Here is a 23,317-nt window from a genome sequence, read left to right on the forward strand (position 1 = left end):
GGCAGTGGGGCCGTGGCGGTAGCGTTCCGGACCATCGTTGCGACCTGTGCCGCCGGCGGGGGAACGTCATCAGAACACCCAAAATTGTGAAACGTGTACTAACCAGAGCCAAGTGGCAGCTGGCCAGAGGAAACTGGCGCAGCAACCATCGCAGCATTCCTACGCTCCCATTCGCCGCCTTGGCGCCAACGCTCCTCGCTCGCTCGCTTCGTGCCAAGGCATCCTCGTCGACCGCTACACGTGCCCGTCGAACCCCACCCTTTGGCGTCCCTTGGCGGCGGCAGCGTCGTGTTGGTCCGACAACGGGCGCGTGGGCGCCGTGCATGTGCCGGTGCGCCTATGCTCGCAGCGTCTCGGCCGTGGCGCTGCGGACAGGCAAGCGGGAACAAGGGCAAACGGCGCCGCGGCCAGCTGACAATCGGCACGACGGTCACGCGGTCAGGGGTACGAGGTGACGACGAGGACGGGACGAAACGACAGACTTTGGACGGTGCGCGCATGTGTGTGTTGGGTGCTCCAGCATGTGCGCCCATGATGTGAGAGGGAAAAAAAGATCGTAAAGTACCATGTAGCATAACGTTACAAGATGAGATAGAAGTGAAAATTCATTGCCTCGATGCGGAACCCCATCCACATTGGGCCGCTTCCAAGCCCCCCAAGGGGTTGGATGGACGCGATACCTCCGGGCCGGCGGCGTGGTGGCATCGACACCTGCCAACATTCCCTGCCTCGAGACCCTCGAGCGTTGCCGAGGCAGAGGGGTATGCCGGTGATGATGAAGACGCCAGGCGCCTCACGCGCCGTGGACGCGAGCATCCACTCATATGCTGACGGCGGATTTCCCGAGAGCCGGGCTGACGTTTTGGACGAATTCGCCCGCCATGTTGCCTGTCGCCATCCGTTAGAGCAGAAAGACGGGAGGAAAGGCCGAACTAGCTCCTTACCTTGAGGGTCGTAGTTGCAAACCGTGTACCACGCAGGGTAGCTCAGCACCGTTCCGGCACGGCATAGGACGCTGGCGCATCCAACCTTTGTCGTCTTCTTCCAGACCATCTGGGTGAAGTGACCCCATTGGAAAAAGTCGGGTTCGTTCGTAGGGTCTTCGGCTTGGTAATAGTGGTACAGGGGCAGCTCCTTGTTGTACCACTGATTCGTCACGGCAGAAGCTGCCGTCCTGATTTTCGTCGCGTCGTTGTCGATGTTCTCGGTGCTGCCCCACGAGGCAAGGTTCTGACCGTAGCCACCGCCGCCGAGCGTCCTGCGAGGAGTTAGCAAATGCGGCTCAAAAGCGGCAGCTTGGCATTCAACGCGGGAAGGCGTACTGGTCATGCTTCCAGACGCACGTGTGGGCCGTCTGCGACGCGTACTGCGCCAACGTGTCATCCCACGACAGCAGGGGTGCCGAGTGGTTGAGGCGGTGAATGTTGTGATGATCGAGAATGGAATTCTGGTAGTTGGTAAAGTCCTGCAACCGGGAGTCGGATATGGACCCAGAATTCTGTCCAGCATTGGACGTCGACGGTTGAGGCTGCTGGGGACTCGAAACCTGCGGTTCAGGCTGGTACACCTTCGCCTGGGGAGGATCCTGGGTCACGTCTTGCAAGTCATTGTCGGACGGTGCGGCCTGCTGGGCTGGAGCCTGTGCCGGGGCCTGTGCCGGGACCTGTGCCGGAGTGTTTTCGATGACGTTGTTGTTGGCCAGCTGCTTGGGCTCGGCCTCGGGCTTGGGCGTGGATGTGACGCCATACCATTCCGTCACCGTCTTGGTTTCCACCTCCGTCACGTAAGCGATATGACGGGGGTGAAGTCGAGCAGCCGAGGCGAGCAGGGCGCCGGAGACGGGCAACAAGAGAGAGGCCTTCATGGTTGTATCGGGCCAAGTGCGGTGAGATTGGACCCGTCAAGTTGCGATGTAGAACGAGCTGCCGAGCCATGTTAGCCAGCCCGCCTGGCAAGAGAGCATCGTGGCGTGGACGGAAGAGGGACGCGAGGCGCAACCATGGAGGATGCATGCATGAATGTCAAGTCTCGCCACTTGCTCGTCCGACTGACTCCACGGCAATGCTCGCCGTCCAACCACGCCATCCGAGGCGGACTGACTTGCACTGCCGCAAGGCGAGGGGAGCGGTAGAAGGGCGAGACGAGAAGAGAAAAGGAGGAGACGAGGGCCCGGAGAAACTCACCTTTGGTAGCTGCTTGCAGCCGAGAAAAGAGTGGCAGTCGTCGCGCGGTGGGACGGACTGGTATAGATAGATGCGCGCCTTGGTTTGCTTCAGCACCAGCTGGGGGCAGAACTGCGGACGACCGGATATGAAGAATCAAAGTGCAAAGGAATGCGAGTCGACGACCCTGTTTGCCGAAAGAGAGATGGCAAGCTTGGAGAATGAAAAAAGAAGAAGAGGACAGAGAGGACGAAGGGTAAGAAGGAGATGGGATATCGTAGGGAGGAGAGTGGAAAGCGGCGACCAGGCGATGCAGGAGGCTACCAAAGACCTTTTGTTCTCGACTGAAAAGAGAGGAGCCGAATATAAAGTAAACGGGTAGCGGGACAAAAAAAGGAGGGTAAGGCGCCGTCAAGGACACGTAAGGAGTAAAAGAGGAAGCGAGAGGGCAGGGAAAGAGGGTTTTTTGAAGGAGTGAAAAGGAACCAAGTGTCGCAACGTCGGCGAGGCGGTCGATAACCTGCTTGGCGCAGGGGGGGGGGGGTGGAGGGGGGGGGGCAAGAGGTGAAGGGGATCATCTCAGAGACGACGGCCGACGCCTAGCCCTCGACGGGGGGGGCCAGCTTGGACGGCGGGCAGACGGCGAGGGCTGTGTGGACCCTGCATCTCGAAGGGGCATCTCGAGAGGGCGAGGGACGAAGGAGGAGAGGTGAGGTTGAAGGGACGAGAAGACGGGAGAGAGGCGAGGCTCGCATGGACGAGAGGGAACGCAGGGCGCTAGCTGATGGCCGCACGCCCCCCTGGCCTTGCTGGGGGGAGGGGAGAGGAGGGGGGGGGGGGATCAAGAATGAGAGATGCACTGCCCCACCAACCAGCGTGTCGTCACGATGGGCCTATAGGAAGGACGACTACCGTACAGTGAGTACCAAGTACTTGCCATGCATGCACAGGTGCCCCGTACTTGTCACCAAGTGTAGCAAGTGCGCCTGCCGCTCGCCTCGACGACGCACACCGACATGCACTCAGCCAAGGATGATACCGCGTACCAGGTACTCCGGGAGCGCGCGGTGCCGTGGGCAGAACCGTGTACAGGTACCTGGCCGTCGAGGATGGGACAGAGGCACCGGCGTCGGTCAGGGCTCGCGCAGGGTGGCTGGTACGGCGCGGTACATGTGTACGGGCGTCCGCCAACCGGTTCGTCGGCGTAGGGGTACGGGCGCGCTCGTAGATGGAGGTACACCGACACTAGAAGGGAACTAGCACGGAGGAGGGCCAAGCTGAATCCAGTCGTACTCGTACTCCCTCCGTACTCGGTGGATACTGCCGACGCCTCCTGGGGGCCTCGTGGTCCAACCGGACGGCAGCAACGCCGAAGCGCAGCGCACCTCCTGCCTCGGTGTCGCGAGGAACAATCCATTACAGGCACGCAAGTACATGTACTAGCTCGGATGGAAGAGCACAATGCGTATTACTGTACGTATCGTTCCAGTGACCATGGCAGCACGGCGATGCCATGGCACCTTGCTGGTAGGCTGCTTGTCGCCGGCAGCAGCCTCGTGCGGAGCTGTATTTGCTCGGCGGCGTCTGGCATCGGAGGCGAGCTGCCCGGGCAGTACGGAGGAAGCGCATGGCGATGGCGACGAGCCACGGACCATGGCGACGCGCACACTGGCTCGTAGATGGCAGGCCAACCAATATCGATGCAAGTGCACCAACAGCATACTTACTTGTACGTGCAAGGGAGTACCTGTACAACGACGTACATGCACGGAGTAGATGTACTTGCTGTAGGTGTAATTACAACAATCACTCGTACCTGCCGGTACGTGCACGTTCGCCCGCGTGCATGCTCGCGGCGGGCATCACTGTACCTGCGGCGTACAAAGTACATGTCGAGGTGCCGGTCCCGCAGGGAGCGCATGTACAGGTACGTGCCGGCCAGCAGGAACGCCGGCCACGACACCTACCGGCACCTGCACCTGCCAGTACCTATACTTGGCGATGACGAGCGGCGGAGTGGACCTACGCGTACCAGCTACGAAGCTCGCGACCAAGCACGTCCGCTGACGTTTGTGCTATGACGGCATGCCTGGTGCGCCTGTGCTGTGCCGCACAGCAAGTACATGTACCAGTTTGGCATACCCCCATGGACAGCACAACGTATTACACGCGTGTCCATGTAGGTGTCAATCAATGGAAACACTTAATACTCCGTACATGCACGTACCATGCATTTCCTCCACATCACACGAGGCGAGCGTCATGCTGGCAGGACGGGCACGCGCTCCCATGGCCACGCTCTGGCGGCCGGCGAGAGAAGAAATTTTCTTTCTTTCCATGCTGGCGGGCGTGGAAGCCGTCGGAGGGCACCCGGCGCAAGCACGGCATTGACGGCATGAAAGGGCACCATGTCGTTTCCGCCCCAAGTTACAGGGCGCATGCAGGTGCAGGCGGCGGCCGCGAGGAGGTATCGGGTACCTGCAGGTACGTGGCTCCACGGGCGTCAAGTCATGCGACGCCTCGTACGACGCTCGTACACGGTACGCGAGCCTTTAGGTGCCGGCGCATATAGTGAGTGCATGCGTGCGTCGACCTCCCCATCCATCCATGGGGCCCGCCGTCCCCACGACTCACCGTCGCCCCCCGTCGTCCCCTCGCATTCGCCCTCGCCATGCCGCCTGCGTTGCGCGTTTCCATCTCAGACACCTCCCTACTTGGGTCGGGACGGGTGCCGTCGAGCATTCGGATTCGCCGGGCCGATGGTGCGTGCAGGAGGATGCAGATGTGCGTATGCAGGTGTATTCCACGTCGGCGTGCGTGTCCGACGAGATGCACGCGCGACTGGGCAGCACATGGGCCGACGGACTTTGTTTGAGCCCCGTGGGGACCTTGCTCATGACTGTGCCGTCCCGTCCTTTTTCGCGAGCAAGCATTTTCTCGCAGAGCAGGACGTACGCGTACAGTGCCGGCCGACGGGGCTGCCGCATGAGATGGCGCAAGAGTCTTTTGTCCCTGGGATTGCCATGCCATGCCTGTCGTTTGTCCGTCGGACATTTTGTAGCGGCTAGAGTCTTAATGCCGTTCATCGCCCGCTCCACAGGCCCAATGCTAGGAGTCGTTGCATGGAGTACGTAGTACGGAGTACATGCAATTGTAGGGAGTACGGAGTAATTACATGTCGTTGTAGGGAGTACGGAGTACATGTGGTGTACAGAGTAATACGGAGTAATTACATTTGTACAGAGCACATTGTAGCTGCAAGTACAGAGTACAGAGTACGGATACATGTAATTGTATTAGTTCAACTGTGCACCCGAGTACATGGAACTAGCAAGACATGCTGCCATCGGCCGCCCTCCAAGCGTAGCCAGGTGCCCGGGAAAGGGCGAGCACAGCTGCTCCGTGCATACAAGTGATTTTTCACGGACAAATGCTTGCGCCTTTATCCGTGTGCAAGTGCGGCAGGGTCGTTGCGCTGAGCAGCGTACAAGCAAGTACTGTACATGTAGTTGTACGCAGGGCGGCACCCCGTCCTCCGCGCAGCATGGGTGGAGGGACCTACGGTGCCGCTTCTGCTGCTGTCTGGAGACATGTCCATCCACGGCATCCACGGCAATGTCCTTTCCATCCGCCTTGCCTCTCCTCGTGCCGAGTGCCGTTTGGTCGAGGGCCGGCGGCGTCGACGGCGATTCGCATCACGGCACCGTCGTCGCAGGGGCCCGTCCAAAGTTGCGTCGGTCAATGCCCTCCCCCACCCCCCCCCCCCTCCACTAACAATGGGGACCAAGACCCCCGACGACGCTTGCCAATGATGGCGCCGATCGGGGGTTGCACCGATGGCGCGCTCTGCCTTGGCCGCGCAGATCCGACCCGGCTCTGGCCAACCAGCGAGGCCGGCTGGCCGGGGCCCCGTCAAACAAGGCCAATGGCACGGCAGATCAGGCGCGGGGCGGGACCTGCATGGCTTCCGAAACCGCCCTCATTAACGGGAGGCCCGCTTTCGCCCTTGATCATCTCGCAGGCGAGGGTGCGTCCGCCACGGTGTTTGATGGAGCATGCACTTGTTGTACAGTAAGTGCTGTGCAGTACGGAGTACGGAGTGCCTGTACATCCACTCCACGCCCGCACCGCACTACGTCGAGGTACCAGCACCTACACTGCATGCAGATGGCACAAGTAAGCACAAGCACACCTACAGAGTACAACTACACCTTCAGCACACCGACAGCACACCTACAGCACACACACCTACAGCACATACACCTACAGCACACACACCTACAGCACACACGCCCGCAGCACACCTACAGCACACCTACGGCACACACACCTACGGCACACACACTTACCGCACACACACCTAGAACACACACACCTACAGCACACCTACTACTTTCGGAGCACCAAACTCCGTAATTACTAGGGGGCGGATGGTCATGGTCCCAATGTACATTGTACATGTCAAGATGCCATGGGCTGCAGGCAGAGACCCGTACATGTACATGCCCGCCATGTTCGTGCCGCCGGCCTTTGTCGGGCACGAGCGCTTTTGTGTGTACCAGTGCGCCGAGATGCACCGTCACCCGATACGTGACCATGCTGGCCGTAGTATCGACTGGAATACCGGCCGGCGTCAAAGACCGAGTGAATGGATGGATGAGTACGGAGTAAATGAATGAACGAAGGAATGAACAATCAAAGGCATACAGGGAGTAATCTAAAACTCCGTATCCGTACTCCGTCCTCCGTATCCGTACTCTGTGCTCCGTATCCGTACTCTGTACTTACTTGCAGAGTCTCCATGGTAGTTCATTCGCCTCCACCACTGTCTTGGATCGTCGTCGTCGGCCCCGATTCGCCCCCTCCCTGCAGCGTCGTCCGAGAGTCAGGTGCATGGACGTGAAAATGTCCGTCCTTGGTGCGGCATCGCGTACTTGCGGCCAAGCACGTACATTCACTGGCTGCGAGCAAAAACTTCGCTTCCCTGCCGCCGTGGCCGTTCGCTCGACCCCCTCCCCTCGGCCATCGTCGCCGGTCCAATCCTTGCCCTTCCCTTGCTCTTCGCAACCCCTTCCCTCCTCCGGCTCTCCGTGAGCAGGGGCCCGGGGGGTGGTTGGACGAGTGCATGTCGGGGAGGGCAGGGCATGGTGAGGATTCGCCCTCGCAGGCGCGCGACCCGTGACGGCTGGGAAGCAATGAAGAATCCACTGGGGTCCCGGTCTCACCCTCGAAGGCTGCGACCCCCGTCGAGGCCGCCACGGGCATTCCAGCCCGCCCTGCACCGGGTTCTCGACCCTCCGTCGCCCGTGCGGGAACGAAGCCACCGTCTGGCACGCATCGCGAACAATCCATTGTGCGGCTTCCATTCAGCCATGCCACGACACGCCGGTGCGCAGGCAGGCCCCCGTGCAGGCACCTGTACTTGGCGGCGGTCGCAGGGGCGGGGCCGGCATGGGCGGAGTCTGCGTACGGTTGGATCACTTGTAATCAATACTAGTAATAATCAATATCTCACATCTTTATGAGGCCGGAGTCTGCGTACGGTTCACTTGCAATTAATACTAGTAATTATCTCACATCTTCATGAGGGCGGAGTCTGCGTACGGTTCACTTGTAATTAATACCAGTAATTGCCTCATGTTGCCGTGCTCTATACTTGTCGTGCTCTGTTAGTACTTAGCGTGCTCTGTGCTTGTCGTGCTCTGTGCTTGTCGTGCTCTGTGCTTGTTGCTCGTCGTGCTCTGCACTTGTCGTGCTCTGCACTTGTCGTGCTCTGCACCTGTCGTGCTCTGCACCTGTCGTGCGCTGTATTTGGTCCTGCTCGGTATTACTTGCTACATGTTCTCCGCACAGCACAGCTGCCACTACCAGTCCTTGGGTTAGTACCTACAACCACTTGCACCACAGTACCATGGTTACAAGGTACTAACATGACATACTCCGTACACCTAGTAGCTATGCGTACTTGTAGGTGTAGTTGCAAGTATACCTAGGTAGGTATGCGGCGCACACGCCCAGGCATGTAGCACGACCCTGGGTGCCTAGGATGCAGCGTGTGGAAGTGATGGTGTAATAATATACTCCCTACACCTACCGCAGCACGGGCGGCGTACTCCTACAGAGTCATTTCGGCTGGGTGTTATTTCCTGGCTAGGCACAAGGCAATACCAATGCTCATCTACCCCGTACGTCGAGCGTCACTTGCATGCACTGCAAGTGGGTGTGCAAGTGGCCGTATAGTACACGTACAATACACGTATTCCGTAATACTCCCTACAGCGCAACGAAATAATACAACATGTCTGGTCCCCGGCAATCCGAGGATTGGGTCGTGGTCGGCCGCACGACATGCGCCGTCGTATTACCGCGAAAAGGACAGCCGCATGCGTTATTAATCGCATCCGCGAGCCGCTCCGTCATGCAACCTGCTGGTCAGCTCGCCTCGACGTCGGTCGAAGCACGGCATTCTCAGCATGCTCACGATGGGTACTCGGTGCGTGTACATGTACTCGGTGCGTGTACTCGGTGCGTGTACTTGCTTACTACTACCTTGTACTCGGCGCATGTACTCGGTGCTTCTGCTCTGCACTTGGTGCATGTGCTCGGTGCGTGTGCTGTATTAGTTGAACAACTATTAATACCTATACTTACTCGGTGCATGTAATTAATACTTGGTGCATGTACGGACGGACTTGCTACTGTACTCCGTGCACCTTCAGAGTACTCCGTACTGCACCCCGACATGGACGACAAGCGAAAAGAAAAAAGGGCCAAAATTACCCAAGAATCGGCTGCAAGGTCGATGACGTGCTTGCCGAGGGGAGATGATATGGGCCGTCGACGGCGGCATCGAACAGCCGTCGAAACTCGATTGAAACGGAGGCGCCATCCCCGCGACGCGCCATCCGCCGGCTCGCCGCGAGTACCTGCAATTACAGGGCACCAAGTACATACCTGTAGCCCCCCTGTTTTTGGACAGTTACGGGACATAATGTTTAGTATATTTCACAGCTATTCGGTGCTGTTACACCTAAATTCGCGCATCAACGTACTGTCAAAGGCTGGTTTGTAGTATAGCTTGCAACATATTATAGCAATTAAACGGAGTAGCAATTCTAACAGTCTGTATTGTAAAAATTATTATATCGTAGATGTACCAGCCAGTTTTACAAAAATCCGGCTGTCAAAAAATAACAGTACTTTTTGGCTTTTTAGCAATTTCGAATAAACAGCCTATTATCAATACTAATAGCCATTTTATTACTAACAGTCTTATATACAGTTAACAGTTATTTAAACAACCAACAGCTGCTACTTCTCAATATACTGTACTGTCGTACCTAATGATCGCTCTGTAAATAATACTAACTCTCGTTACACTTCTATCTGCCTCAATCACTGCCTCAATCGCTGCCTTAATCGTGCCTCAATCACTGCCTCAATCGCTGCTTCAATTGTGCCTCAATCACTGCCTCAATCGCTGCTTCAATCGTGCCTCAATCACTGCCTCAATCGCTGCCTCAATCGTGCCTCAATCACTGCCTCAATCGCTGCCTCAATCGTGCCTCAATTACTACCTCAATCGCTACCTCAATCGTGCCTCAATTACTGCCTCAATCGCTGCCTCAATCGTGCCTCAATTACTGCCTCAATTGCTGCTTCAATCGTGCCTCAATCGCTGCTTCAATCGTACCTCAATCACTGCCTCAATCGCTGCTTCAATCGTGCCTCAATCACTGCCTCAATCGCTGCCTCAATCGTGCCTCAATTACTGCCTCAATCGCTGCCTCAATTGTGCCTCAATCGCTGCCTCAATCGCTGCCTTAAGCGACAATATATATTAAGTAGCAATGTATGTTACGTAGCAATATATATTGAAGTAGCAAGATATGTTAAGTAGCAATATATATTAAGTAGTACAATATGTTAAGCGACAATATATATTAGCGTAATAGTACCTTACTGTTTAGTATGCCTTTTGTACTCTATACTGTTGTATGCACTAGCTTTTTGACTCTATACATACTGTTGTATGTACTAGCTTTTTGTACTTTAACAGGCTCTTATATTAAACACAACACAATGCCTTATGTTATGTTTGAATAGCTACTGTGTTTGTATTATAAATTACTAACCAGAACGAAGGTGCTTCACATGAACGTCACCCTAACAGTCTGTCGGCACCTTGACATCCGGTTACGAGGCTGTCACGAAACAGGGCACGCACGCGTAGGTACCTATTAGTACCAAGTAGCTGGCCGCCATGGCCGCCGTTCTCGCCTCTGTGCACGCCACTGGGCGAACAGAGCACTTCTACGAGGTTCCTTGTGCACACGCCCAGTCCCCCCCTGGTGGCCACTGCGTGCTCGTACAACTACTAGGTACTAACCAAGGTACGAATTATTAATTTAATGACTTGCACCGCACCTACGGAGTAATATTACATGCACTCCTACATTTCATTGCTCCGTAATACGACTAGGCGCCTAGTAGGTACCTTGCCTGGCCGTGTCGCTGTCAGTCCTGTGCGGGAGCTGAGCGCCACCCGAGCCCTGCGACCAGGAAGTGCAAGTATTACAACCAAGTACTAGCCTAATAGGTGTACGGAGCAAGTACGTGCTAGCGATGGTGTGTGCTGCCGCTCGCTGATACAGTGGCGACAGTAGACAAAAGTGACGATTCAGTTTTGTCAGCGCTGCCACTACAAAGTGCATCGACAATTTTGCCACCCCACTATGCGTGTACTTGCTGGCAGCACTCGCTCCCTACACTGCACACCACGCCGACAAAGCCATCGAGGGCCGTGGAAGCTCGCTCGGCTGTGCCTTGGCCTCCTCCTGCACCCTGCGCGGCTGGCCTTTTGGTTGCCTGTCCCTGCTTGCACGGCCTTGGCCATGTTCCGCCGCCTCTCTCCTCTCACCCATCCATCGGATGAGCATGACGCAGAACCCTGCACCTGCGCTCATCACGGGCGTGCATCACGCACCGGCGGTCGTGCAGACGAGGCGTATGGATCGGCCCGTGGAAAGTGTCCGTTGGATGCTGCGTTGATCTTGTTGTTGCAGGGCGTGCTTGATTGCGCGGATCTGTCACGCTGCCGTTTCAAGATCGACCAGGTAATTACTATATTACGAGGTCCTTACATTGGCACCAACCCAGTACTCCGTATGCACTGTACTGTAAGTTATAGCAGGTAATGACGGGTATATAGTAGTGGGGTGGCAACAGCATCGATTCACTCTATAGCAGTGGCACTCACTCTCCTTACAGCATTGGCACTTACTCTATAGCAATGGCACTACCAAAATTGAATCGTCACCTTTGTCTACTGGGTACCAAGTAGTGATGTAGCACGTAATGACAGATACCTACTTAGTAGGTAGTCGCAGGCGGTATTAGCAGGTATTCGCAGCCATGAACAGAGCAGCATCGGTACCTCCTAGTCGAATGTCGGGTCCTGAGGCAGACGTGGTGCAAGGAATGGCCATGCTCGGCCCGTTGTTTCCGTTCTGCAACGCCTTCCTCCCGTCTCCTACCAGCCGCACCAGAGGCATGCAACTACCGTGCGAGGAGCGGCAAGCCCTCGTACGTCGACGCTGCACAAAACACAATCCCTCAATGCTCCGGCGGCGAGCAGTCGATGGTCCGTCGTGGCCCCGGTCGTTGGAGACGACCAACGTCGCGCCCCCACCGTCCCACGTCAGCCCCGTCGCCGATGCTGGTCCGAACTCGCCACGCCACCGTCAACGTCCAGCCTCCCGTCCACCCCCCATCCATGGACGGCATGCTCTCGACCAGTTGGTCCGTTGGTCGGGCGCTCCCCGAGCTCGTGTGACAATCGTTGCGTCGAATCGCTTTCGTCCGAACGCCGGAGCAGCCCTTTCGTCGGCGGGGGCTGCCGCGTACGCCGTGCATGGTCCACGTTTCATCACCATGCCGCGACAGCCATGGGAAACAAGGCAGCGGGGTGGCGCCAAGATACGACACGACACGACACGACATGGCACGACGTGGCACGACTCGACACAAAAATCCATCATCACGACGGCCAGCTCCCGTACCTGCTTCGGCCGCCGAGCCGAGCCGAGGGTCCCATGGCAGCCACCGTCCCATGGTTACGCACCCGGTCCAGGCCTCCCTCATGCACGACGCCCTTGTGACAGTGTGGGGAGCCGTTCGTCGTCGTCAGTCTCCCCCTCGACGCCGTTGTCGTCGCGGGCGAAGCCGTTTGGTCGAGTCCGAGTCCGAGTCGGCAGCGAGTCGGCAGCGTCGTACCCAACCGCCGTCGGTACCCAACAGGCTCCGTGCAACGACGCCCCGGCGGCCGTTGCCTCGTGTCACCATGCGTAAGCTTATTCTCGAGCTCGCAGGCTTGCGTGTCCGCCCCCTCTCGGGCCCAGTCGGGGGGGTCTATCGGAGACGGAGTCGACGCAGGCACGGCCGCTGGTGCGGAGCAGAGCATTGGCTATCCGCTCCCCCTCAGCTCCTGGACGCCCGACGACGGCCACCGAGCAGGCATCTTGCGGCCATGCCCCATGCTTGCATTGATTGCCGTGCGTGCACGCCCATCAGGGGCATGTCGGACATGTCGGACGGGTACCGTGCAAATCTCGCCGCCGTCGCCAAGGGTCCTCGTCCCAACTCTCGTGCCTACTTTGGACAAAGGGGAGATGCGGCCCATCGCACGCGCCGCGGCGAAACGATACGCGCCGCGGTGGCTGATGGGAGCGTTTCATCGTGCTGACGGGACGACGACCCTGCACGCCTGCGTCGCCTGCGCAACGCGAGGCCCGACCTGGGCCGCATCCGTCGCCCACGTCGTGGCCGTACCCGCAGCGCCCTACGCCCGCCTCGTCTCGGTGGCCGCCGACGCATCGTCCGCCGCACATCTCCCACGCAATCTCCCGCGCGCGCGTCGTTGCCGAGGTCGACATCCACGGCGGGCGCCGCGCAGAGGCGACGAACCGTCTCGAGCGGGCCCGACGAGGCCGAAGATGAATCATGGCCGTTTGTGCACAAGTGGACGAAACATTTCATTCGCATGAGCATACTTGATGATACATGGACAAGCCGCATCTTGCCTCATCCTTGCGCGCCTGCGCACCGCGTCCTCATTGCTTCGCCGCGTTCGACTGCGACGGGGCAAACGGCTTGCCGTCGCCGGGTCCGATGCGTACGTCGGCAAAGATCTGCTTCGGCCGCAGCTCGACCGGCGTCACGTTGGCCGGCTGGTCGGGAATCTTCTTTTCCAGTTTCTGCCAAATCGTCAGCGGCGGTGCCGGACCGCGGCGCCACGGCCTGCCGGGACCTTGCCTACCAGATTCTCGTAGACACACTTGTTGAGCTTCCACTCGGCCGGACGGCATTGCCAGAGCTGCTGGTTTCGGTCGTCGAGGCACTCCCAGTGCCTGCGGAACTCGGCGAGGCAATGCGTGTTGATGTCCTTGATGCTGTTTCGTTGCCGTCCGTCAGCGGCCGCACGCTTCGTCCGTCGTCTGCGCGCCTCCACGAGGGAACCTACACGCTCTGGGCGCAGCGCGTCACCCGTCGCCCCTCCTTCATGCAATCAAACTCGCCGCGCCCGGCCTTTTCCGTCTTGCACTGCATGTAGTCGTCGTTGTAGTCGCGGCACCGCGCCCCGATGAAAAAGGAAGCCGACAGGAGCGGCGCCGAGCTCGCGCCCACCTCCTTGACGGCCGGCACGTCGTCCGGCAGAGGTGTCGTGTCGACGAGCACCTGCTGGTGGAAGCTGTCGCGAGTCAGTCTCCGTCGAGCACACGACGCCCACGACGGCCGTGGTGAGCGAGGCCATTCCGTCCCCCGTCCCAAGTCCCAAGTCCCAAGTCCCCCGTCACGGGGTAAGCGGCCGGGCCGGTGGGGGCTGGCCGTCGGATGCGCGGGATGATACGTACTGAGATCGTCGAGTCGCCATGACGCTTGTGATGGACTGCTGACCTGGGTGTCGAGGCCTTGATGTCGAGCCGAGCCGAGGGGTGTGGAGGGACGACGGTGACGACGAGTGGGAGGACGAGGTGAGGTTCGAATGGGCAAGGTTTGATTGGCCGTCGTGATTGGCCAGCGCGCGAGGCTGGCTTTTTGAGCAGACGAGGCGCCGAAGCTCCACCTTGACCTGTTCCTCTGGCCCGTGTCTGGGCGGAGAGCATGCACAAGTACCAGTACATGCATCATCACAGCTACTTGCCGGGGGTGCGGGTACCGGTACTTGTAGCTCCTCCCAGCTGGGTACAATTTTTGGCGCAACAACAAGAATGGCGAGGCAAACAGAAACAGCAACGCAACACGGGTCGCCGTCATCATCCAGTCAAACGGGCTTCGCCTACCTCGCACGACCCCTGACCCTTGGGTTTTTCTTGCCGGTTTTTGCTCGTCGCCCACGGCGGCTGACGTCCGTCGCTCGTCCGTCGCCACGCGCCCGTCGTGGCCGCGTGTGAGCGTTCCTCGAATCCTCGCCTCCGTCGAACCCATCCCCGAGGCCGTCGCCATGTCGCTCTTCGGCCAGTCCAAGGGCTTCGCCTCGGCCGGCCTCTTCTCGCAGTCGCAGCCGGCGCAGCAGCCGCAGCCGGCGCAGCAAGCCGGCGGCGTCCTCGGCCAAACCATGGGTGCCGCCGTGATGCAACCCTCGCAGCAGCCGCAGCAGATGCCTGCTCTCGCACAGTCGGCGGCGCAGCTGTCGAGCTCGCTCTGGCAGCCCGGAAGGGAGGCTCCGCGTAGGCTCCCAGCTCTCCGTCCGCGGCCGTCTCGTGCTGATTCTCGGATAGATCAAAAGCCCATCCTCGACCAGATCAAGCTCGTCACCGACAAATGGGACCCGTCGAGCGCCAACTGCGTCTTCAAGCACCACTTCTACAACAAGGTGGACGAAGCCCACATTCCCTTCTACAAGCCCCAGCCCCACGAGGACCCGCGCGAGTGGGAGGAGGCCCTCCAGAAGAAGCCCGCGCCCGGCTTCATGCCCGTCCTCTGCTCCGGCTACACGGGCGTCGCCGACCGGCTCAAGACGCAGAAGCGGGCCATATCCGAGTTCAACACGCGGCTGCACCAGATCAACGGCAGCCTCGACGCCATCCTGCAGCGGCACGAGCTCGAGACCGAGGTGCGCGCCCTCGCGGCGCGGAGACGGCAGACGGCCGTCAGCGAGCGGTGCCTGGCGCTCGCCGCGCGCGTGCAGATCCTCAGGAACCGAGGGTACGCCCTGAGCGGCGACGAGGACGACCTCAAAAACCGGCTGCAGAGCCTCGAGAAGGAGGTCCAGGACCCGTCCCTCGGCGCGAGGGAGGAGGAGCTGTGGAGCCGGCTCATCGTCCTCCGCGGATACTCGGATCGCCTAAACAAGGAGCTCGACAAACCGGCCGGCTCCGACGGCGAGGGCTTGGACGCCGAGACGGAAGCAAAGGCCAAGAGGGTAGGTTCCCGGCCCGCTCCGCCGCCGACGCTCGGCAACGGTGGCTAACGGTCGAGGCAGGTGTTGGAGGACTACGAGAAGCAGCTGCAGCACTTGAAAAAGGAGCTCGAGGCCCTCGGCGTCGACTTTGATGAGTGGGAGAGGAGCCGGAGCGTGCACGCCAACGCGAGGTGACCGAGCCAGGTACAATGAGCCACGCGCCCGTTCATGGTTGCCGTCCGCGTGCAACTCTTGCCGTGACGGGACCGCCGCACCGTCGGGGAGACGTTTGCCGCGCAGGTGATGATGCATGGCCACGAAATCGGGACGCTTGCCGCGCAGGTGACGATGCATGGCCACGGAATTGGGACGTTTGCCGCGCAGGTGATGATGGAATTGGGACGTTTGCAGCGCAGGTGAAGATGCATGGCCACGGATCGGCCCGTACGTGGGGATTTTCGTTACCATGCGCCGCCGTTGGGTAGGAATCCGATGCGGATTGGCATAGTTTGCAACATTTCATCGCCCAGGGTGGCCGTCCAGACGCGTGCGTGAGCCGCCTTCGCCGTGGAGTCGTGCGATTGCCCGGCCGCCGCGGGTCTCGAGGTCGACGGCGGCACGAGCCTGCCTCTCACTGTCCAGGAGGATGGGATGATGCATGATGCACGATGCACCGGGCTCTTTGGCCGCTATTCTTGGTAGATGCACTTGCTCGCAATCCGTCTCGCGAGGCCGACGAGGGCTTCCATCTCGCCGCCGCCACGTCCAACGAGCAATTCCGCTCCGCGAACCTCATGGCAAACATGCATCGGAGCGAATCGCCCGGCAGATTGCTTCATCTCGTCTTAATCTCGTCTCCATCTCGCTCTTCATCTCGTCTTCATCTCGCTCTTCAGCTCGCTCTTCATCTCTTAGAGGATGCGGTGGACCATGTCGATGGCAAAGGGAGCTGCACCACCGGATCGGACCGTCTCGTCAGCACCTCGCTCGGCCCAAGAGGAACGGCCGCCGGTCGGAGGGGGCGGAAAGCTACGCACAGAGATATAACATAAAGGCAGTGGCGACAACCTGCTGGACGGTAAAGGTCGCCTCGGCCTCCATGGCCCGAATCTCCTCGGGAGACTGCTGCGGGGGGGCAACTGCGAGGAGCACGTCAGCGCTGGCTGCTCCGGAAGCCGTCGTCACGGGACGGCGGCATCGACGTACATCCTCCAAACATCTTGATGCGGACGCCGACGGTTTATGGCCGTCGTCGAGATGGATAGCGGTCGTCGAGATGGGTAAATGGACACGTCTGGCGAGGACAGGATAGTCAATGGTGACGCTCGAGTGGAAAATTCAGGAGCCTGACGGGCGAGGCTAGCCGCTACGGGAAATCTTGCCAGAGTCCAGCTTCGGGCCGAGAGTGGCCGATGTCGTCCTGACCTTACAGCGAATGCGGGCCGCCGGAGCGCGCTGTGGTCCCCTGTCGGCCAACCGACGGTGAGCCCCGTCTATCAGGCACAAAGTACTCCCCCTCCTACTTTGTATGCGTCTGTACATGGTGCGGTAAATCCCTGTGATAGCCGCGGCCGCGCAGCCCACCGACGGCACGCCGACAGACGGACCTCCATCAGCAGCCAGATGGCTCCTCCCTCATCCTCCTCCTCCCTCCCTCCTTTCCCCTCATCCTCATCCTCCTCCTCCTCCTCCTCCTCCTCCTCCTCCTCCTCCTCGTCTGCCACCGCCTCCTCCGCCGCCGTCGTCTCCTCGAGCACATCTCGAGCCATTGTCAAGGTATTCATTCCCGTGGCACGCGGAGCGAGAGGCCCTGCCGCCATCGCCGCCTCCCAACGCTCGCTCGCTGACCGCCACTGCAGTTGCCGTAGACAGGGCCTCTACTGCCAGCCCTCGATCGTGTCCCCCCGCGGCGTCTGCTCGTCACCACCGAGGATCAGGCCGTCCGTCGCCCGTCGTCTCCCCTTGCCCTCGGGCGAACAATTCCCGCACGGCAAGGCCCGCGCCTCCCGCCCGAGTCCCCATGGCCTCCCGACTGGCTCGTGCCGGGGGCATGCCCCTGCGTCCCTCGGCCTCCCCTCTCGGCTTCGTGGCCCGCTCCCGGTGCTTCTACCAGACGTCGAGCCTTCCCGGCAAGGTCGACGCGGCCAAGGCCAAGGCGGAGAGCGAGCGTCCGTACTCGAGGAAGCCGCAGTACGGCGAGATGAAGCGGCTTCGTGCCCAGTGCAAGGAGCCCTGGAAGGACTTCACCGCTCGGCATATCGGTCCCCGTGAGGACGACATCGTCGACATGCTCAAGGCCCTCGGTCCCGGCGCCGAAACGCTCGACTCGTTCGTGTCCCAGGTCATCCCCGCCGACATCATGCTGCCGCCGCAGAAAAAGGTGCAGCCCAAGGCGCTGTCCGAGACCGAGGTTCGTCGCGTCTTCAAGGCCATGGAGCGAAGCAACAAGGTCCGCGTCTGGATGAACGGCGGTGGCTACTACCCCGTGGAGACGCCCGCCGTCATCAAGCGAAACATACTCGAGAACCCGGCGTGGTACACGAGCTACACGCCCTACCAGGCCGAGATCAGCCAGGGTCGCCTGCAGTCGCTGCTCAACTTCCAAACCATGGTCTCGGACCTCACCGGTCTCCCCGTCGCCAACGCGAGCCTGCTCGACGAGGGCACCGCCGCCGCCGAGGCCATGACCATGTCGCTCAACAACCTGTCCACGTCGCGGGCGAAGCGACCGGGCAAGACGTACGTCGTCTCGAGCCTCGTCCACCACAACACCTTCCGCGTCATGCACGGCCGCGCCGAGGGCTTCGGCGTCCATCTTCGCCAGGTGGACCTCGCCGACGCCGCCGCCCTCGAGCAGGTCGAGGCGCTCGGCGAGGATCTCGTCGGCATCATGGCCCAGTACCCCGACACCAACGGCGGCGTCGGCGACCTTCGGGCCCTCGGCGACCTCGCCCATCGCCACGGCACCCTCTTCAGCGTGGCGACGGACCTCTCGGCCCTGACCATCCTCACGCCCCCCGGCGAGTTCGGCGCCGACGTCGCCTTTGGCAACTCGCAGCGCTTCGGCGTCCCCTTGGGCTGCGGCGGCCCCCACGCCGCCTTCATGGCCGTCAAGGAGTCGAGCAAGCGACGCCTTCCCGGCCGCATCATCGGCCTCTCCAAGGACCGCACCGGCAACCGAGCCCTCCGGCTGGCCCTGCAGACGCGGGAGCAGCACATTCGCCGCGAGAAGGCGACGAGCAATGTGTGCACCGCCCAGGCCCTGCTCGCCAACATGGCCGCCATGTACGCCATCTATCACGGGCCGGCCCAGCTCAAGGAGATGGCCGTCAACAACCTCCGCTACGCCCGCATGCTGCAGGCCGCCGCCGGCCACTACGGCCTCGACGTCTCGACCAAGACGCTCGACCCCGACGGCCGCGTCCTGTCCGACACGGTGACGCTTCGCTTCGCGACGCCCGCCGCCTGCTACGCCTTCTACGACGAGCTCATGAAGCAGTCCATCAGCGGCGGCAAGTCGCCCACGACCGACGAGATCCGTCTCGCCGTCCCCGCCACCTTCTCCCAGGACCAGTTCGTGCGCGTCGTCATGGCCATGCAGGCCGTTGCCGGCCGCAACGCAGCCGACGACGCCCTCGACGTCGCCTCGCACCAGTGGACGGCCCAGCTCGCGCAGTCGTCGGCGGACCTCGTCAAGGGAATCCCCGACGCCGTACGCCGAGAGTCGAACTTCCTGACGCATCCCGTCTTCAACACGCACCACAGCGAGACGGAGATGCTGCGATACATGCACCACCTTCAGTCCAAGGACCTGTCCCTCGTCCACTCCATGATCCCCCTCGGCTCCTGCACCATGAAGCTCAACGGCACCACGCAAATGGAGCTCATCGGCGGCGAGGGCGTCTCCAACGTGCACCCGTACGCGCCCGCCGACTCGACGCTGGGGTACCGCAAGCTCTTCAACGCCACGTCGGCCCAGCTCTCGGCCCTGACCGGCATGGCCGCCACCTCGCTGCAGCCCAACTCGGGCGCCCAGGGCGAGTTCGCCGGCCTCCGCGTCATCCGCAAGTTTCACGAGCAGCAGCCCGGGAGCAAGCGCGACATCTGCCTGATTCCCGTGTCCGCCCACGGCACGAACCCCGCGTCGGCCACCATGGCCGGCATGCGCGTCGTCCCCATCAAGTGCGACGCCGAGACGGGCAACCTCGACCTCGTCGACCTCGAGGCCAAGTGCAAGAAGCACGAGGCCGAGCTGGGCGCCATCATGGTCACCTACCCGAGCACCTTTGGCGTCTTCGAGCCCGACATCCGCAAGGTCTGCGACCTCGTCCATGCCCACGGCGGCTTGGTCTACATGGACGGCGCCAACATGAACGCCCAGATCGGCCTGACCTCGCCCGGCGCCCTCGGCGCCGACGTTTGCCACCTCAACCTGCACAAGACCTTCTGCATTCCCCACGGCGGCGGCGGCCCCGGCATCGGCCCCATCTGCGTCAAGGACTTCCTCGAACCGTTCCTGCCGAGCAAGCACGACCAGACGCCCATCTCGAGCGCGCCCTTTGGCAGCGCGAGCATCGTGCCCATCAGCTGGGCCTACATCTCCACCATGGGTAAGTAAGCCTGGCCGACCTCTGCCGCCGTGCGAATCCCCCTGTGACCGCTGACCGTTCCGTCCGTCGTACAGGTGACGAGGGTCTGCGCAAGGCGACCAAGACGGCCCTTCTCAACGCCAACTACCTTCTCGCCCGCCTCAAGGCGCACTACCCGATCCTCTACACCAACGACAAGGGGCGCTGCGCGCACGAGTTCATCATCGACGCGAGGCCGTTCAAGGCCTCGGCGGGCATCGAGGTCGTCGACATCGCCAAGCGTCTCCAGGACTACGGCTTCCACGCGCCGACCATGAGCTGGCCGGTGCCCGGCACGCTTATGATTGAGCCGACGGAGAGCGAGAGCAAGGAGGAGCTCGACCGCTTCGTCGAGGCCATGATCAGCATCCGCGAGGAGATTCGCGAGGTCGAGGACGGCAAGCAACCGAGGGAGGGCAACGTGCTGCGCAACTCGCCGCACACGCAGGCGGACATCATCCTGGGCGACGGTGGCAGCTGGGACAGGCCTTACTCGCGCCAGAAGGCCGCCTACCCGCTGCCGTACCTGCTGGAGAAGAAGTTCTGGCCGACGGTGACGCGCGTCGATGACAGTGAGTTTGCCTGACACCCCCGGACCCGACGAAATCTGGCTGATCTTTTCGCAGCGTACGGAGACACGAACCTGTTCTGCACCTGCCCCCCCGTCGAGGACACGACGCAGCAATAACCCACCGGGGTAGCGCTTCCGTCATGCTTGGACCTGATTTATGGCGGACATTTTTGTTTTGGATGTTCACGACTGGTCTTTTACTGGCACGTGGGTGTGCGTCTTTGTTTTTTTTTTTTGTTCCCGTCTATTGAACATGGCTGGCGGCAAGATATACCGATTGCAATTCAACATACAGGGCGTCTCGCGGAATGGACAAAGAAGAGTGGACGTGCAAGGCTCGAAGGAGAAAACGAAACGTCTCATTTTCAACATGGGGAATAGACACGGCCATGGCGAGTCGAGCGAAGAGTACAAAGCAAGCCGGTGTGCACGTAGGTAGATGCAAAAAAATGCTTCCGTGGTTTTTCTGCTCGAATGGCGTGTATCATGGCGACTGTCATTCATTACTGGCGGATGCTTCACCGCCGCCGGTCCAAGCCACTCGGCCGAGCTACAGCTCAAACACCAAGGCGACGCCGTCATCCCCGGCCGTGACGATCCTCTCCCCCGTAACGCCTTGGGCGAAGCCGAGGACTCCGCCGCCCTCGCCCTCGCCCCGGTGGCCCTTCCATTCCTTCTGCAGGCCGGCCTCGACAGCGGTGGCGGCGCCCGAGGTGCCGCCCCTCAGGTCCCAGCGACGGACGACGCCGTCCATGCCGCAGCTCGTCAGCAGCCACGAGTTGGGGACAAACTCGATCTTGACGACCGAGTGGTCCTCGTGGGCGGCGGCGATGTGACGGCGGACGACAAAGCGACGGGTGGCGTCGTAGACGACGATGCTGCCATCGACGGAGCCGGCCGCCAGCAGGGTGGTGGGTGGCGCCGTCGAGGCGAGAGAGATGGCCAGCGACTCGACGCTGTCGCCCTGCGTCTGCAGCGAGGCGAGGATCTGGCCACCGGCAGCCGGGTCGGCGGACTGGGCGGCGCCCGCGACGCGTGGGAGGGAGACGATCTTGACGGTGCCGCCGGCGCCACCGACGGCGACAAAGGCTCCCTTGGGATCGACGGCCATGGAGTACAAGCCACCGTCGACGATGAAGCGCTGGTCGTCGGCCGTGAGCGAGACGACGGTCATGCCGTTGTCCCCGACGAGACCCTTGGCGGCGGCAGCGCCCCATACGTCCCAGACGTACAGGCTGCTGTCCTCGGCGACGGTGGCCAGCAGCTGGCCGTCGGGCGTCCAGGCGCCGGCGGTGCAGGAGCCGGTGTGGAGGAAGTAGGACTGCACAATCTGCAGGGGATTGGAAGGGTCCGAGGGGTCGACGGTGTAGACCCAGACGGAGCCGTCCGAGGCGCCGAGGGCGACGGCGTTTTGGTTCGACGGCGACGGGCAGGGCGCGAGCCAGTTGATCTCCTCGACCTCCTGCATCTCGCCGAGCAGGCTCATGGCGAGAGGGGCCGGGGGCTTGACGTCGGCCTTCCAGGCGCGCAGGCGTCCGTCCAAGCCGGCGCTGACGAGGGCGTCGCCGCGGGGCAGCGTCCAGCACAGGGCGTTGATGGAGTCGGTGTGGCCGTCGAGCTCGAAGAGGCTGGCCAACGGCGTCGTCTGGGGCGCTTCGGCGGCGGCGGCGGGGTCGGTTGCGTAGCTGGGAGGGAGGACGGGGCGGGACTTGGCAGCCGAGGTGTCGAACAGCCATCCGGCGCCGGGGGCGTCGTCTTCCCGGCCGGCGGAGCCTCCCACAGCGACGAGGGACGGGTGCACGGGGTGCTGGGCGATGGCGAAGAGGGAGTCTTGGGGCTCGTCGAAGTAGGCGATGGAGTCGTTGTGCAGGATGAGCTCCTCGCGGGCGTCGTCGTCATCCGAGTCCATGGCCACGTCGTCGGCTTTGCTGTCTATAATCTCGTCGGCCTCGTCGGCGGCGAGCATGTCTTCGAGGTCCTCATCGGGACGCTCGACGTTGTCACGCTCGTTGGGAGACATGAGGTCCGAGGGTACCGGCAGGGAGCAGAGCAGGGTCGAGGGATTCAGAGTGGACGTGGCGCTATGTTGCCGTATTGTTTGCGTCGCCAATGGAGGAGAGAGGGAGCGTGGGGACGGGAACGCTCGTGACCGTGTTCCTTTCAAGGCGGAGGGCACACCTGGGCTTGGAATTCCGTAGCTGCGCGCCGCGAGACGGCTTCTTGGACACGGCTGCTTCGACACGGTTGCTTCGACACGGTTGCTTCGAGAAGGATGCTCCGAGAAGGATGCTCCGAGAAGGATGCTTCGACACGGCTGCTTCGACACGGCTGCTTCGACACGGTTGCTTCGACACGGCTTTGTTTCGAGTCGGGTTGCTTCGAAAAGATTGCTTCTAGAAAGATGCTTCGAGAAAGATGCTTCGAGAAGGATGCTTCGAGAAGATTGCTTGATAAGATTGCTTGATAAGATTGCTTGATAAGCGGTATGCATTCGAGGTGATAGTGAGGGCGGGAATGTCATGGTGCCATTGGCTTGTCCCGGCGGGGCGGCTGT

At 61.0% G+C, this 23,317-nt stretch overlaps 6 protein-coding genes across 6 annotated transcripts; 2 read left to right on the top strand and 4 right to left on the bottom strand.

The window, feature by feature from the left end:
* Positions 1-820: 820 nt before the first annotated feature.
* Positions 821-1,864, bottom strand: DCS_02093 (uncharacterized protein; the record flags this gene model as incomplete). Its single annotated transcript, XM_040799422.1, has 3 exons — positions 821-888; positions 945-1,258; positions 1,323-1,864. 3 exons carry the CDS (start codon positions 1,862-1,864, stop codon positions 821-823), a joined length of 924 nt encoding a protein of 307 aa, XP_040660305.1.
* Positions 1,865-13,273: 11,409 nt separating this feature from the next.
* DCS_02094 (NADH:ubiquinone oxidoreductase 20.8kD subunit) lies at positions 13,274-14,094 on the bottom strand (the record flags this gene model as incomplete). Its single annotated transcript, XM_040799423.1, has 4 exons — positions 13,274-13,417; positions 13,480-13,612; positions 13,684-13,911; positions 14,075-14,094. 4 exons carry the CDS (start codon positions 14,092-14,094, stop codon positions 13,274-13,276), a joined length of 525 nt encoding a protein of 174 aa, XP_040660306.1.
* A 570-nt stretch (positions 14,095-14,664) lies between these two features.
* Positions 14,665-15,759, top strand: DCS_02095 (uncharacterized protein; the record flags this gene model as incomplete). The annotated part of the gene is made up of 2 exons (XM_040799424.1): positions 14,665-15,585; positions 15,646-15,759. 2 exons carry the CDS (start codon positions 14,665-14,667, stop codon positions 15,757-15,759), a joined length of 1,035 nt encoding a protein of 344 aa, XP_040660307.1.
* Positions 15,760-16,475: 716 nt separating this feature from the next.
* On the bottom strand, positions 16,476-17,333 carry DCS_02096 (uncharacterized protein; the record flags this gene model as incomplete). The annotated part of the gene is made up of 3 exons (XM_040799425.1): positions 16,476-16,546; positions 16,602-16,703; positions 17,105-17,333. The coding sequence occupies 3 exons, from the start codon at positions 17,331-17,333 to the stop codon at positions 16,476-16,478; spliced, it is 402 nt and encodes a 133-aa protein (XP_040660308.1).
* Positions 17,334-17,584: 251 nt separating this feature from the next.
* DCS_02097 (putative glycine decarboxylase P subunit) lies at positions 17,585-20,880 on the top strand (the record flags this gene model as incomplete). Its single annotated transcript, XM_040799426.1, has 3 exons — positions 17,585-20,174; positions 20,249-20,764; positions 20,819-20,880. 3 exons carry the CDS (start codon positions 17,585-17,587, stop codon positions 20,878-20,880), a joined length of 3,168 nt encoding a protein of 1,055 aa, XP_040660309.1.
* A 433-nt stretch (positions 20,881-21,313) lies between these two features.
* On the bottom strand, positions 21,314-22,783 carry DCS_02098 (uncharacterized protein; the record flags this gene model as incomplete). Its single annotated transcript, XM_040799427.1, has 1 exon — positions 21,314-22,783. One exon carries the CDS (start codon positions 22,781-22,783, stop codon positions 21,314-21,316), a length of 1,470 nt encoding a protein of 489 aa, XP_040660310.1.
* Positions 22,784-23,317: the final 534 nt, after the last annotated feature.

The sequence above is a fragment of the Drechmeria coniospora genome, chromosome 01 (genome assembly GCF_001625195.1).
Source record: "Drechmeria coniospora strain ARSEF 6962 chromosome 01, whole genome shotgun sequence".
NCBI classification, from domain to species: Eukaryota; Fungi; Ascomycota; class Sordariomycetes; order Hypocreales; family Ophiocordycipitaceae; genus Drechmeria; species Drechmeria coniospora.